At 40.7% G+C, this 16,104-nt stretch overlaps 1 protein-coding gene across 1 annotated transcript in view; it reads left to right on the top strand.

Moving 5' to 3' along the window:
- Positions 1 to 16,104, top strand: part of GPC6 (glypican 6) — a 992,840-nt gene that overhangs the window by 709,209 nt on the left and 267,527 nt on the right. The window contains exon 4 of the mRNA XM_070751300.1: positions 14,198 to 14,363. Coding sequence (XP_070607401.1) covers positions 14,198 to 14,363 — 166 coding nt within the window. The remainder of the gene's footprint in view (positions 1 to 14,197; positions 14,364 to 16,104) is intronic.

Raw genomic sequence — 16,104 nt, 5'->3', positions numbered from 1 at the left:
AGCGTGTATGCTTAGATTGGTATGAGAGGCAAGTGTTTTATTGCCTCCTCACACTCACTTATCACATGTACACAAGTTTTATCGCCACTTTATTATTCAACTGATAACTCCAGATTGTGAATTAAAGGGTGCTGACCCAAATTTATAAAAAGCGCCTGTTATATGCAGCTCACAATGAGACTATGTGAGCAAATGAAAAAGAAAATGTATGTCCTTCCGTTTAAACTATCGCCTTCATTAACCTAGTGGCAAAGGCTAGGGCACGTTAATAAATGTGACTATTTCATATTATGCAGGAGGGCAAGAAACTTGCAGTTGAAAAGTATTTCTTAGCAACCTTATAAAGATTCAAGCCAAGGGTTGCTCTTACTAATTTCACCCATCATCCCATGCCATTCTCAGCCATTTGTTTCTATAAATATTTGTCCAGGTTAGTTATATTTTTCATGCCAATGATATTCAGTTTATAGTCTTATTTAACCCTGTAATAAGAAAAAGAAAGTAATCCCACAGTTAATTCAGCACAATATTGCCATGTTAAATCAAAAACAAGAATCACTGTGTATGTGTGTGTGTGTACATACATAGATACATAGATACATAGATACATAAATACATAAATATATACATACATACATACATACATACATACATACATACATACATACATACATACTTCCCTTACAAGGCAGATATGGCTCTGCGTGCCACCTGTGGCACCCGTGCCATAGGTTCGCCATCACTGCTATAGATCATTCAGGTGATCGGAGATCCATTCCTCATGAACACATGATCCAGAGGCTGACCATGTATGCTCCAACACAATCTTTTAAATTCAGCCTTTGAGGAAGAAGTGTGACTTTGCAAAATCATTGTAAGATCATATAAAGTGTCACAGATCTAGCAGAATAGGGTAATAATAATAATAATAATAATAATAATAATAATAATAATAATAATAATAATGTATTAGATTTGTATGCCGCCCCTCTCAGTTCCCACCTACAAAGTTGGCAAATACAAATGCCAGACGTAATAGATCTCAAGAATCTATCTCACTCAAGGGAACTATGAATGTGACTTTATCTAGAACTTCCCCAAGAAAGGCAAGTCAGAATTTAATGACATTTAAATTATTTGTTCTTTATAAATTAATGGAGGCTTTTAATTAAACAACTTCATTTACTTACAGTAATAAAATATGTAATCCAGCCGTAGTCCTTTATTTTTACAGTAGTAAATCTCATTTTGTTGCTAATTCTCACTTCTATTATTCCTGTTTTATTTCATATTATATAATTTGGCCTTCACTCCTTCCCTATTTACTGATGTGGATCACATTCTATTTCATTTTCTTTACATATGCTATATTATTAATGTGAAAGTTATTGTGTACAGAGATTATGCAATAATTTCTTTTGTAATAATACATTCTTCACTGTAGCATATAGTGCTCTTTGTTTCTCATATAAAATCTATCAGCACGTATTTGTTTGAAGAAGAGAGATCATAAACTGTCCTTGAGAAGCCGTCACATGTTACTGCACATACGTAGTTGCTTGCAATTAGTACAAACAATTCACAGGAGAAATGTTTTCTTCTAACACAAGTATAATATGAGTCTTTACTGATTAGCCCTTGGGCCATATCAAAGTGCAAAGTTCCAGAAGCAAATTATTGCGAAAATTGGATAAAAACAATTTAAAATGGAATTTGATAAAATACAATTTAAAATGAAATTGGAATAAAATACAGTTTAAGATGTATTTGGAATAAACAATTGCCCAGGTTCGCCTGGTGCACCAGTTGCGGCCCTACTTGGACAGGGAGTCATTGCTCACAGTCACTCATGCCCTCATCACCTTGAGGTTCGATTATGCAATGCTCTCTACATGAAAAGTGTTCGGAAACTTCAGATTGTGCAGAATGTAACCGCGAGAGCTATCGTGGGGCTTCCCAGATTCACCCATGTTTCTACAACATTCCGTGGCCTGCACTGGCTGCCGATCAATTTCTGGTCTCAATTCAAAGTGTTGGTAATGACCTTTAAAGCCCTACCTGGCATTGGACCAGAATACCTCCGGAACTGCCTTCTACCGCACGAATCCCAGTGGCTGATAAGGTCCCCCAGAGTTGGCCTTTTCTGGGTCCCGTCGACCAAACAATGTTGTTTGGTGTGCCCCAGGGGAAGAGCCTTCTCTGTGGCATCCCCGGTCCTCTGGAATCAATTCCCCCTGGAGATTAGAACGGCCCCCACCCTTCTTGTCTTTCGCAAATTACTCAAGACCCACTTATATCGCCAGGCATGGAGGAACAGAGACATCTCCCCCAGGCTTTTATATTTTATGTTTGGTATGTATGTGCTGTATGATTTTAATTGCTGGGGTTTTATATATCTTTTCTTTTAATATTAGATTTGTATCACTGTTATATTTTTTCTATTATTGTTGTGAGCCGCCCCGAGTCTTTGGAGAGGGGTAGCATACAAATCTAATAAATTATTATTATTATTATTATTATTATTATTATTATTATTATTATTATTACTATTACTATTATTATTACTATTACTATTACTATTATTATTATTATTAAAATAAAATTGGAATAAACTACAATAATTTAAGATACAGTGATACCTCATCTTACAAACGCCTCGTCATACAAACTTTTCAAGATACAAACCTGGGGTTTAAGATTTTTTTGCCTCTTCTTACAAACTATTTTCACCTTACAAACCCGCCGCCGCCAGGATGCCCCACCTCCAGACTTCCGTTGCCAGCGAAGCGCCCGATTTTGCGCTGCTAGGATTCCCCTGAGGCTCCCCTCCAAGGGAAACCCCAACTCCGGATTTCCGTTGCCAGCGAAGCACCCATTTTTGCGCTGCTAGGATTCCCCTGAGGCTCCCCTCCATGGGAAACCCCACCTCTGGACTTCCGTTGCCAGCGAAGCACCCGTTTTTGCACTGCTAGGATTCCCCTGAGGCTCCCCTCCATGGGAAACCCCACCTCCTGACTTCCATTGCCAGCGAAACAATGGAATCATTTTTGTGATGCTGTGATTCCCCTGCTGTGATTCCCCTGTAGCATCGCAAAAACACAGAAGTCCGGAGGTGGGGTTTCCCATGGAGGGGAGCCTCAGGGGAATCCCAGCAGCGCAAAAACGGGCACTTCGGCTAGCAAAAAGGGTGACTTTTGGGCTTGCACACATTAATCACTTTTCCATTGATTCTTATGGGAATCATTGTTTTGTCTTACAAACTTTTCACCTTAGGAACCTCGTCCCGGAACCAATTAAGTTGGTAAGACAAGGTATCACTGTATAGATAAAATATGATAAAATTATATTTCGGTGTCACCCCTGTAATCTAGCCTAATCAACCCTACGTATGCAGATCTCTATTGAACCATTTTGTTTAAGTACTGGGCTGCGTTATTTTAAGGTTCTGGTTTTGGTATGGACATCCCAACAGGTCATTCATTTGGTAAATAAATCAAGATATCTGTCCCTCACCCTCTTATACAAGAAACAACAAATAGGATGTGAGCAAGGTCTTCTACCTCTGCTGCTCTGCAGATGCAGAGGTGATCATTGTGGCATATAGAATGAAATCTTCCATATCTGACCATTGTGTCAATCTCTTCTAATCTCATTTACATAAAGATCATAAAATCATAAATATCATAAAATCATATACCAAAATGTCCTACCTGTTAACGACTACTTCACCTTCAACCGCAACAACACACGAGCACGAAATCGACTTAAACTAAATGTCAACCGCTCCAAACTTGACTGCAAAAAATACGACTTCAGCAACAGAGTAATCAACGCCTGGAATGCACTACCTGATTCTGTGGTTTCTACTCCTAACCCCAACACCTTTAACCTTAGACTATCTACAATTGATCTCTCCTCCTTTCTAAGAGGTCTGTAAGGGGAGTGCATAAGCGCACCACTGTGCCTACCGTCCCTGTTCTATTGTCTTCTTTTGTTACTTTTTATCATTACTTATCTAATGTTTAATGTGTACAAATTATCACCCTATAATTGTTTGATAAATATGTGTCACATGTTTTTTTGCTGAATTTGAAAATTAAGGGAGACTAGGATAGATCTATTTCAGCCTTATTTTGGCCTCATCAGCTAGCCATACCCACTGGGACTTGAACCTGCAGCAACCTTTGCCTTGTAAGGCAGAGAATTATCCTCTAGGCAACAGTATCCAATCCCTTCAGCTCTGCACCAGGGAAGGGTTACATATTTTTGTGTTGAATCACCCTGGTGTATTGAAGGAACATCACAGCTCCTTATTTGCCTCTCGGCCCAACCCAGGGCCATTTCCAAGGCAGTTAATTTTATTGATAGCTGACAATTCTATCTGTATATGTCACATGTTTTTTTTGCTGAATTTGAAAATTAAAGGAGACTAGGATAGATCTATTTCGGCCTTATTTTGGCCTCATCAGCTAGCCATATCCACTGGGACTTGAACCTGCAGCAACCTTTGCCTTGTAAGGCAGAGAATTATCCTCTAGGCTACAGTATCCAATCCCTTCATCTCTGCACCAGGGAAGGGTTACATATTTTTCTTCCCGTGTAGGAATCCTACACGGGAAGAAACCCGAATATACCAAGACCGTCATATATATGTGTGTGTGTGTGTGTGTGTGTGTGTGTATGTATATATTATATATACATATACATATACATATACATATACATATACATATTTATATATATATATATATATGTGTGTGTGTGTGTGTGTGTGTGTGTGTGTGTGTGTGTGTAGATTGTATATATATATATGTGTGTGTGTAGATTGTTCTGAGTTTGGGTTTTGCCCCATGTAATATTTTGAGTGTCTATGCGACGTTTCGGTGAAATCACATTCACCATCATCAGGCTGAAGTTTTAAGCTTCGTGTTGCTGTAAATATGAAATTTCACCGAAACGTCGCATAGACACTCAAAATATTACACGGGGCAAAACCCGAACAACTTCAAAAAGCTGTTTACTACTGAGGTCATGTGATCCCCTACTGATAAGCAAAGTCAATGGGGGAACCCAGATTTGTTTTAAAACAGGTTACTAACTTAGTAAGTGCAAAGATTCACCTAACAACTGTGGCAAGAGAAATCATAAAATGAGGCAAACTCACTTAACAAATATTTCACTTAGCAACATAAATGTTGGGCTCAATTGTGGTCATAACTCAAGGACTACCTAACTACCCTGGCTTCATTTAAAAGAGGCGAAACTGCTAGGAGTCTCACCATGAGAGAAGAGACGAAAGTTGTCTTTCCTAAGTCTTGAGCTCCATTATGGATTCTACTTGTGGTCATAACCTCCTCCTCACATGAGAGACTACCTTAATTATGGCAGGTAGTGACTCTCAGCCTGATGCCGCACTCCTTTTATCAAGGAAATGCAAAAAAGCTAGCAGCCAATAGAAAGATTTTTCATACTTCTCAGAATATTGATTTGGGACTGTTTTAAGATGCTTCGGTCTTATTACCGACATGTTCAAAGCTGACATTGTCTTTGAAGAACTTATTTATGAAATGGAGAGATCTTCCATTACTGAGTTCTGTGATAAGTGATTTTACACACACACACACACACACACACACACACAGTGGTACCTCTACTTAAGAATGCCTCTGCTTATGAACTTTTCTAGATAAGAACCAGGTATTCAAGATTTTTTTGTCTCTTCTCGAGAACCATTTTCCATTTACAAACCTGTGCCTCCGAAACTGTAATCAGAAAAGGCAGGGAGAAGCCTCTGTGGGGCCTCTCTAGGAATCTCCTGGGAGGAAACAGGGTCGGAAAAGGCAGGGAGAAGCCTCCGTGGGGCCTCTCTAGGAATCTCCTGGGAGGAAACAGGGTTGGAAAAGGCAGGGAGAAGCCTCCGTGGGGCCTCTCTAGGAATCTCCTGGGAGGAAACAGGGTCGGAAAAGGCAGGGAGAAGCCTCCGTGGGGCCTCTCTAGGAATCTCCTGGGAGGAAACAGGGCCTCTACCCTCCCTGTGGTTTCCCCAATCGCACACATTATTTGCTTTTACATTGATTCCTATGAGAAAAATTGCTTCTTCTTACAAACTTTTCTACATACATACATACATACATACATACCTACATACATACATACATATATACACACATACATTGGGAGAAAAGAATTACGGGTCCAAGATTTACATCTCATAGAATCACTTGGACAAGGTTTTAATTGAAAATAGAGGGCGTTAGTATTTCTTGTTTGACTTCACAGCATAGTTAAATATTCCCTTTTTAGTCGATATGTTACATTTTCACAGATGAAGCCCATATGCCTTTCCATTACTATGTTGTCTTATCAACATTTGGCCAATGCTATTTTAATTAACTACATAATTAAATTCTCCCACGGTTGCCAATTTGCACTCTGTTGCAGTAATTTCCTAAAACTTGGACTAACCACTTCATTATCTGTCATTCTCCTACCTTAATTATTTTGCTTATCGTTAGCTTATCCAGAACTTTGGACATTTTTTTTATTAAAAGTGATGGAGAAGCACATCTACTCAGAAGTGTAGCTTAATACTTCAGCCGAGTTCAATAGAGCTTCATTTATGTCCGAATTTATATATAGGCTCCTTAAAACAATTTACCACCGGAGATTGCTTTGACTGGAACTAAACCTGAAGCTTGAAACTTCAGCCTGCAGAAATACTTTAAAATATTTTAAGTAAGTAAGTAAAGTGTTTAAAACAGGGGTCCCCAACTCTCTTTCCCAAAACAGGGGTCCCCAATCGGCTGCACCCAGTGAAAGGCTACCAAAAATTTTACTACCACACTATGGATGTGGCTTATGCAGGATGCCCTGAATTTTCTTTCAACATCTTTCAGTGCAAACTGGGTACCCTGGGATGGAGCTCCATTTTCGCTACCCCACTGCATCCCCCCCTCATCTGGGCAGTAGCCCACCCCTGGCTGCACCCCATTGGAAACCTGTTGTGGTTAGCTCTGGCCCAGCTCCTGCCCCAAGGACTGTGGATGTGGGGGAGACATCCACATGCCGCAGGCCTGTTTTGGCCCCGGTGGAATCTGCTGATGAAGGTTCCTCTGACCAAGAAGACATGAGTGACAGGGAGGAGGAGAGTGTGGCAGACAGCTCAGAAGGAGATCAATTATCTCTCTCCTCCTTGGATTCAGAACAAGAGTTAATGATACAGCCACGCATGCGGAGAGCGATGCATAGGCAACAACAACTGAGAGATTATTATCACAGAAAAGGAGGCCACCTGTGGTTGGGTGTGGCTGTGGTAATTAGTGAGGCTGCTATTTATGCGTGGGTTTGGCCATTGTGGAGGTTTATCTGATCGTTGTGTTTCGTGACTGCTTTACTGACTTTGACCTTTTGTGTGCTGATTTTTCCCCGCTTTGAAACTAAACAGAGCAAAGTGTGTTTCACTTTGTGAAAGAAGAAGGACTGTGAATTGCCTCACAGCTGCAAGCTAAGTATCTCAGAACTGATAAGGGACTTGTACAAATTACCAGTTTCTTTGGAGACAAGTGCTCTTTGCTATACCAAAAGAGGGCTTGGTTTAAGTGAATTTTCATTATAAAGAACGTTGTTTTGAATTTTCAAACGTGTGTGTGTCTCAAATTTGTACCTGTGAATTTTTGGGAGGAGTCTATCAGAGAGCCCGACAGAAAAAAACCAAAGCATGGAAGTGTTAGGTGAGTGCACACATAGCTCGCCTTACCACTCACACATAACCATTCCCTCTCCCTCCTTCTCCCCCACCAGTCTGCAAAGCCAGAAGGGTTGGGGATCACTGATTTAAAGTATCTGTGCAGCACTGAGTACAATTTTGGTCTAGTGATTAAGGCACCAGCCAGTGTTGGGTTGCTATCAATTCAGACCAATTGCTACCGATTCAGATCAGTTCGCACAAACTGGTGGCAGAAATTTGGCCATGGTCGCCGAACTGGTAGTGAAAGCCAGCTTGCCATGCCCCTAAAAAGGTTCCACGGTCCCTGCTGCTTGAAAGCGGCAGGCAAATAATCCTCTGTGCATGTGCAACGGCTTCTGCGCATGCGCAGAGTGTCAGTATCTGGATGTGACCAGCGAAGGGCTGGTCATCTTCGGCGCTACCGGTGCACCCTCTTGGGCTGTTGCAGGTGAGCGTGCACCCAGCGGGTGCAGGCGCAACCATCGGGGCAAGATTCAGCTTCTGCGGATGTGCAGCAAGCGAAATCCTGTGTGAGAACATGCACGAGAGCGAGATTTTGCATGTGCAGAAGCAAAAATATCATTCAGCCCAACCTCCATAGGGTTGTTGTCAGTGAAGGGCTACCAAAATTTTTACTACCCTACTGTAAGCGTGGCTTATGCAGGATGCCTTGCATTTTCTTTGCAACATCTTTCAGCGCAAATTGGGTGCTCTGGGGTGGAGTTCCATTTTTACTATGTCACTGAGTCCCCCCCTCTCCGGGCAGTAGCCCACCCCTGGTTATTGTTGTGGGGAAAATAGGAGGACCAAATCACATGTAGACCAATCTCCTTATTATTGTTCATTATAAAATGTTTGCTACAATATTAGCTGAACAGTTAAACAAGTATGTTCTCGATATATTGGTTAAAGATTATATGAGCTGAAACAAACTTTAAAATTTGGGATTAGTAAAAATGTACTATTTAGAGGGAGAAGGAAAAAGTCTGAAATTTGTTTTGTCTATTGTTAATATTTGGCTATATAAGGGGTTTCTTAGCTTGCAGAAAAATGAGTAAAGAGAGGGAGGAGGCACTACGGCATAATGTTTAATTAGTCAGAAATATCGTTGCTGTTATACTTTTGAAGGCACATTAAGGAGGGAATTTAATTAAAAGATAATGTATGTAACTGGATGACAAAATTAGAAAAAAAACTTTTGCAAATTTTTTGTTGATTGATATGAGTTACTAACAGAATATTGCATTTATTTATGGAAAATAGATGCTATACTGTATTGTTTGAATGTATGTTGAGAGAGAGAAAAATACCCAGAAAAAAAATATTGGTTTATTTGTTTCATTGTCATGCAAGAGAGGAAAATGTATAGGTAACCAGTACATAAGACTTAATCAAAATTTTGTTGCTTCACGTGTGGCGTTTTAAATTTGTTTCCCCAAGGGTTTATAAATAAAAACATAAGTGCAACTAATAAGGGTTTGGAAACATGGATATCACATCATGATGTTGGTTAGAGAATTATATCAGGGCACCATCTCTTTGATTGTGCTGTAACTCTGGTAGAATAGAATAGAATTTTATTGGCCAAGTGTGATTGGACACACAAGGAATTTGTCTTGGTGCATATGCTCTCAGCGTACATAAAAGAAAATATACATTTGTCAAGAATCATGTGGTACAACACTTAATGATTGTCATAGGGGTCAAATAAGCAATGAAGAAGCAATATTAATAAAAATCTTAGGATATAAGCAACAAGTTACAGTCATACAGTCAACATGGGAGGAAATGGGTGAAAGGAATAATGAGAAAAACTAGTAGAATAGAAGTGCAGATTTAGTAGAAAGTCTGACAGTGTTGAGGGAATTATTTGTTTAGTAGAGTGATGGCATTCGGAAAAAAACTGTTCTTGTGTCTAGTTGTCTTGGTGTGCAGTGCTCTGTAGTGACGTTTTGAGGGTAGGAGTTGAAACAATTTGTGTCCAGGATACGAGGGGTCAGTAAATATTTTCCCCGCCCTCTTTTTGACTCGTGCAGTATAGAGGTCCTCAATGGAAGGCAGGTTGGCAGCAATTGTTTTTTCTGCAGTTCTGATTGTCCTCTGAAGTCTGTGTCGGTCCTGTTGGGTTGCAGCACCAAACCAGACAGTTATAGATTGTTGTAACGATCAATTGGTTGTAACAATCAAGGAATAGATGAAGTTTGGAACCCCCATATTGATCTTACAGTATCCTAAAGTTTTCCTGGATTACCTGAAAAGCGCTAAATTGACTAACTGTGGGACATAAAGAACCATATTACTATATTTCTGGAGAAGCAACCATGACTGGGTGAATGGTTTCCAGGTTGACTTTCTGAGAGCAAAAATAATTGAGAAAACTGAGGTAGTGATAGAACATTGACAGTTTACTGAGCAATATTTGGACTTATCAAAAAAGAAAGCAAGATGTTTCAGCAGGGGGAAATAAGTGAGTTGCACACAGAATTGGTGGCAATGTTTCAAAGCATTCAAGATACTATGACAAGGAACCACAGGGAGATAATGGACTTAATGAATGACATAAATGGGAAGTTAGAAAGTGTTCTATAAGGATTGAGAGTTGAATAATGATCAAATTGTCTCTTCTATTCATGAAATAGAAGAGACAATGGAGAAACCAGGGGACAAATAAACAAATAAAACAAGAAGATAAGAGGGAGATGGTAATAAAATCCTATGCAGCAATTCAAGGAAAATAGATGCTAAAAAAACAAAAAATGATATAAACAGAAAGGTATCTTTGAAAAGAAAATGGAGACTTGGGCAGATCCTCTCGGGGTTTGGCAATAAAAGATAGTAGAGGTGGAAGGAATATTTAAATTAAACAGGAAAAATGTAGATAGAGAAGAAGATCCAAGGGAGGAATTGGGGAGGCAAGTCAAAAAAATGAATAAGATGTGAAAAATGGACAAGAGATGACAGATAACACAAGATTGGCTTTACTCAGAGCTAGAATAGAGGCAGATACAAGAAATAGGGGGAATATTATTAGGCATATTTTCATATAATATATTAAACGTAGTAGCTACATAGAATATAAAGGTTAGAGGTTGATACTATGTATGTTCCAATGATACTGTTATTGTTATTAAAATGGGGGACTAAAATCTCAAATAATTAAAATAATGAAGGCTCATATTTTAATAGAAACATGTATAAGACTATTATTATAATTATGTAAGTATGATTTAAATAACAAATAATATTAATACTATCATTACTACTTGTATTCAAATGAATGATACCCAGATGCCCCACTGTTCATGTATTGATATTGATTTATATTTTTTTAAAATGTTTTTTTAAAGGGAATAGATGAAGTAATTTGGGTTTGGACCCCCCATATTAGTCTTATCTAGTGATGGGCGAACTGAACCCGCACAATTCGGGTCCGTACTGAAATTTGCGGTGTTAGGTATGGCAAACACGAACCCGAAATTTTTTGAAACTTCGGGCAAAGTTCAGGGTCACATTCGGCGTTCGGAGCTTTGACATCACCGGCAGGTTGCTAAGGACGCCAAGGTGATCACTTCCTGGATTCCATGGACTCCAGGAAGTGATCACCTTGGCACCCTTAGCAACCTGCCAGTGACGTTAAGGCTCTGCCCCCGGAATCTCTTCGTGGGAGGGATTCCTTAGCTCCTTCAAAGGGAGGTCTTCATGTAAAAATAAACATTGTTATTTTTACGAAAAAAGACGCCGCAGCGGCGCTGCAAGCAAAGGGCAGTCCTTTCATGTAAAAATAAACATGTTTATTTTTACATGAAAGGACCGCCCTTTGCTTGCAGTGCTGCTGCGGCATCCTTTTTTGTAAAAATAACAATGTTTATTTTTACGTGAAGACCTCCCTTTGAAGGAGCTGGGGAATCCCTCCAACGAAGAGATTCCGGGGGCGGAGCTTTGACATCACCGGCAGGTTGCTAAGGACGCCAAGGTGATCACTTCCTGGATTCCATGGAATCCAGGAAATGATCACCTTGGCGTCCTTAGCAACCTGCCCGTATACGTGATGTCAAAGCTCCGCCCCCAGAATCTCTTGGTGGGATTCCCCATTCGGGTTCGGGTTCGGTTCAGGTTCGGCTGAATTTTGCGTAAGGTTCATCCAAACTTGCCGAACCCGAACACCATTGGTTTTGCCCATCACTAGTCTTATCTTGAAGAATCATTTGGTGGAACAAAATGCAGGAAATGTATCCTCCACTAAACTGAGGCAGTAAGTGAAAACAGGTGAAAATTATGAAGGCCAAAGCTTTCTCAAGAAATTCGGAACTGAAATATACATTTATGTGAAGTTTGAAGTTTAAATAACAGAATGTCTGTCTAGGCAATTTCCTCGCTATTTTCCAGGGAAGAAAGAAAAACCAAAGGCAATCGGTTGCTGTGCAAATTCAAAAACAAAACTATAAGTAACAAACTGAGATAAGCAATTGTCAGAAGGAAAAATTAACATTTTGACAAGCAGTGAGCAAATGTAATTTAAACAGAAGGAGGAAATAGCAACATTTTCTTTCTTTTTTCTCTCAAAGATCATTATTTGCCAAATGACATGTGTTTTTTCTAGCATTTGCAAAACAGTCGGCAGGTTCTGCTAAGATAATTTGTCAAAAAACATACAGGCCATATGGAGCTGAATGGATGATTGTGTAGACCAGTGAACACAAACCAAAATAAGTTGATATTAACAGAAGAGGGATCCTGGCAGATTTCCTTTATGGAACTTCAGACCATAAATGTAGATACAGTATTTAACTCAACTATGATATATTTGTACTTTTTCCTTTTCAAAGCTATACAGTGGTACCTCATGATACGAACCCCTTGTCTTACGAAAAACGAACCCGGGGTTTAGAAAATTTTTGCCTCTTCTTACAAACTTTTTTCTTCTTATGAACCCGCCGCTGCCGAGAAGCCCCGCCCCCCGGCTGTCGCTTTTTTAAACAGCCGGCGGGCTTCCCAGCAGCCTCCTGAACCCGAATGCCAAACCCGAACTTCCAGGTTCGGCGTTAGGGAGGCCGCCAAGAAGCCCCCCGGCTGTTTTAAAAGGTGACCGCCGGGCGGAGGGGCTTCCCAGCGGCTTGCCGAACGCCAAACCCGGAGGTTCGGCAAAAGTTCGGGTTCGGGAGGCCGCTGGGAACCCCCGCCGCCCGGCTGTCACCTTCTAAAACACTCGGGGGGCTTCCCAGCAGCCTCCTGAACCCGAACACCAAACCCGAACTTCCGGGTTCGGTGTTTGGGAGGCCGCCAAGAAGCCCCCCGGCTGTTTTAAAAGGTGACCGCCGGGCGGCGGGGCTTCCCAGCAGCCTGCCGAATGCCGAACCCAGAAGTTCGGCAAAAGTTCAGGTTCGGGAGGCCGCTGGGAACCCCCGCCCGGCTGTCACCTTCTAAAACACTCGGGGGGCTTCCCAGCAGCCTCCTGAACCCGAACACCAAACCCGAACTTCCGGGTTCGGTGTTTGGGAGGCCGCCGAGAAGCCCCGCCGCCCGGCTGTCACCTTTGTAGAAGGCCATTGTAGCTGAAAATAGAAATCTGTTTTTGCTGACAGATGCACAATGGTCTGGTCCTCTGCTGTTTCCAGGGTGGCCCCATGGGCCAGATCTAAGGACCCCGTGTGTCGTATCCAGTGAAGGGCTACAAAAAATTTTACTACCACACTTATGCAGGACGCTTTACATTTTCTTTCAACATCTTTCAGTTCAAATTGGGTGCTCTGGGGTGGAGCTACATTTTCACTACCCCACTGCGTTCCCCCCATCTGGGCAGTAGCCTACCCCTAACCGTATCCGGCCTACGGCCCTTGATTTTCACACCCATATCCTACCCTGTTTGAAAAGGGTTTTTTTTTTACTTGCAAGTAAGCGGCTTATGATTACTTGCTAAAACTGAATAAGAACAAGTAAAAATAATAATTAATAATAATTTATTAGATTTGTATACCGCCCCTGTCCGAGGACTTGGAGCGGCTCACAACAACAATAAATACAATAGAATACAAATCCAATGTAAACTATATTTAAAAAAACCCCATTATTATTAAAAACTAGCAATTCTAAAACACACCAATCTCATATGTTGAGTCAGGAAAGGTAGGGGAGAAATTAATCCCCCCATGCTTGGCGGTGTAGGTGGGTCTTCAACATCTTACGGAAAGCAAGGAGGGTGGGCGCAATTCAAATCTCAGGGGGGAGTTGATTCCAGAGGTCTGGGGCTGCCACAGAGAAGGCTCTTCCCCTAGGTCCCGCCTAGGGGAACATTGTTTAGTTGACGGGACCCGGAGAAGACCGACTCTGTGGGACCTAATTGGCTGCTGGGATTCGTGCAGCAGCAGGCAGTCCTGTAGGTATTCTGGTCCGATGCCAAGACCCAGGGTACAAATAGGAAATGGAGGCTGTTTGTTTTACCTTTCACCTTTTTTCCCCCTTTCAACTCTGCAGGTGAGTCCCACCCCAGGATGCATCCGGGCATTAATGAAGATGCTGTACTGCCCTTATTGCCGAGGACTGCCCACTGTGAAACCTTGCAATAACTACTGCCTCAACGTCATGAAGGGCTGCCTTGCAAACCAAGCAGATCTGGATACCGAATGGAATCTCTTCGTAGGTAAGGGCAGGGCGAACGCGGGGAGGTGAGCAAAGTAATCTGTCAAACTTTCTGACGAGCTCAAACAGCATTTGCCGAGTGGAAAATAGGACGTGTTGACAGAATGGCTTCATTCAGTTGTCATTCGCACGCTTTGATCACAGTTTCTGTACGGCTCCACCTGGGAGCTATTTTCATGAAATCTCTCTTTGTGGGATGTTGAAGTCCGTAAGCAAAATTCCACCCGGTTGGTGTGAAGCCTGCGGAAAGATGAAGGCTGCATTTCTGATTCTGTAGGAGGCAGAGGGACACAGTGGCGGTAGGGGAGGAAGAGAGCGACAAAGACTAAATTCTGTGCATTTCACATTAAATTTTCATGTTTGTCTGCCAGAGGCAAGAATAAAGACTGCACAGTCTTTCCTTCTTTGCCTAAATCCAGCGTGATTGTAAGTTGGACGAAAGCCATTATTGTGATAGGTAAAAAAAAAACCACCAAAAAGTCTGATAAGGCAAATTTTAAAATATTCCAGAATGATTCTTTCTGGCTAAGGAAAAGAATGTGGGCCTCGCTTCCATTTCAGAGAGTTACGTGATCTGCTGTAATTCACAGAACAATTTGGAAGAGCATCCCCAAAAGATATAAAATTTACCAGTGACCCAAAGACCATGGAATGGAAATGGCTGCACAGAATATAATCACAATATGACAAAAGATTAAAGAGGAAGAAAAAGGATGCTATGGATGTACCCTTCACTTGACTACATACATCTCTATTCCTGACACATATTTTTTTAAAAAACACAACTGCTTGTGAAACAGAGCTTTCCATTCTAAAGAAATCTCAAATGGCTGAGCAGTTTTGATTAGTTTCGACTCCATTTCAGGGACATAAATAAACATTAATTCTCTTGCAGTCTATCTAATCCTCCCCCCCCCTCTTTTTTTCTGGTACCTTAGAATGAAATAAATATACAATAATTGTCAAGGCAGGTGAAGGAAATACATAACACACACACACACACACACACTAAAATATTCAGCACAGGAGAAATTGTTTAGTCTGGAACCGTATTCCCACACCCCCAGAATATGACCTTAAATATTTAGGGATTATTGAGGGCTCAAAAAGGAAGTAAGAGAAACCTTGATAATAATGAAGAAACACAAAAATGAGGAAGAAGAATAAGAAAACACAAGGAATACTTAAGACAATATTTACAATGATATGTGGTTTTTTTCTAAGTGTATGATTATTTGATTTTAGGCCACCTATCACTGAACTCTTAAAAAAAAAATTATTAAATATAAACATTAAAAGAACATTTAAGGTGTTAAAATACAAACTTTAAACAAAACAAAACAAAACCCCTTAAAACCCACAAAGGAAAAAAAGAAAGAAAATACATTGAACCTTTATAACCCTTTTAGGATGAATTGTGTTGATGTCATATTTCCATGTATATACAAGTAAGTCACACCGTATTTTCTCTACAGTTCTCAATTATCCACCTATCACTGAACTCTTGTCAGCAATGTACACAACTTCTTTACATTCTCAGTTATTCTCGGGTGAACCATTTTTGAACTTTCAGTAAATCAAGAATTTGCAGAGCAGTTTGTTCCCACTTCCAATCCCAATTATTATAGTTAAACTAGGATCTATGCAGGTATTACTTGAGTTACAACAGCAATTAGGCTCCAAATTACTGTTGCTATCCGTTGTTGTGGGCTATCTTATGAACATTCTGCCATTTATCGCTA

Source organism: Erythrolamprus reginae, chromosome 4, assembly GCF_031021105.1.
Source record: "Erythrolamprus reginae isolate rEryReg1 chromosome 4, rEryReg1.hap1, whole genome shotgun sequence".
Lineage (NCBI taxonomy): Eukaryota > Metazoa > Chordata > Lepidosauria > Squamata > Dipsadidae > Erythrolamprus > Erythrolamprus reginae.
This window is presented reverse-complemented; position numbering and strand designations above follow the sequence as displayed.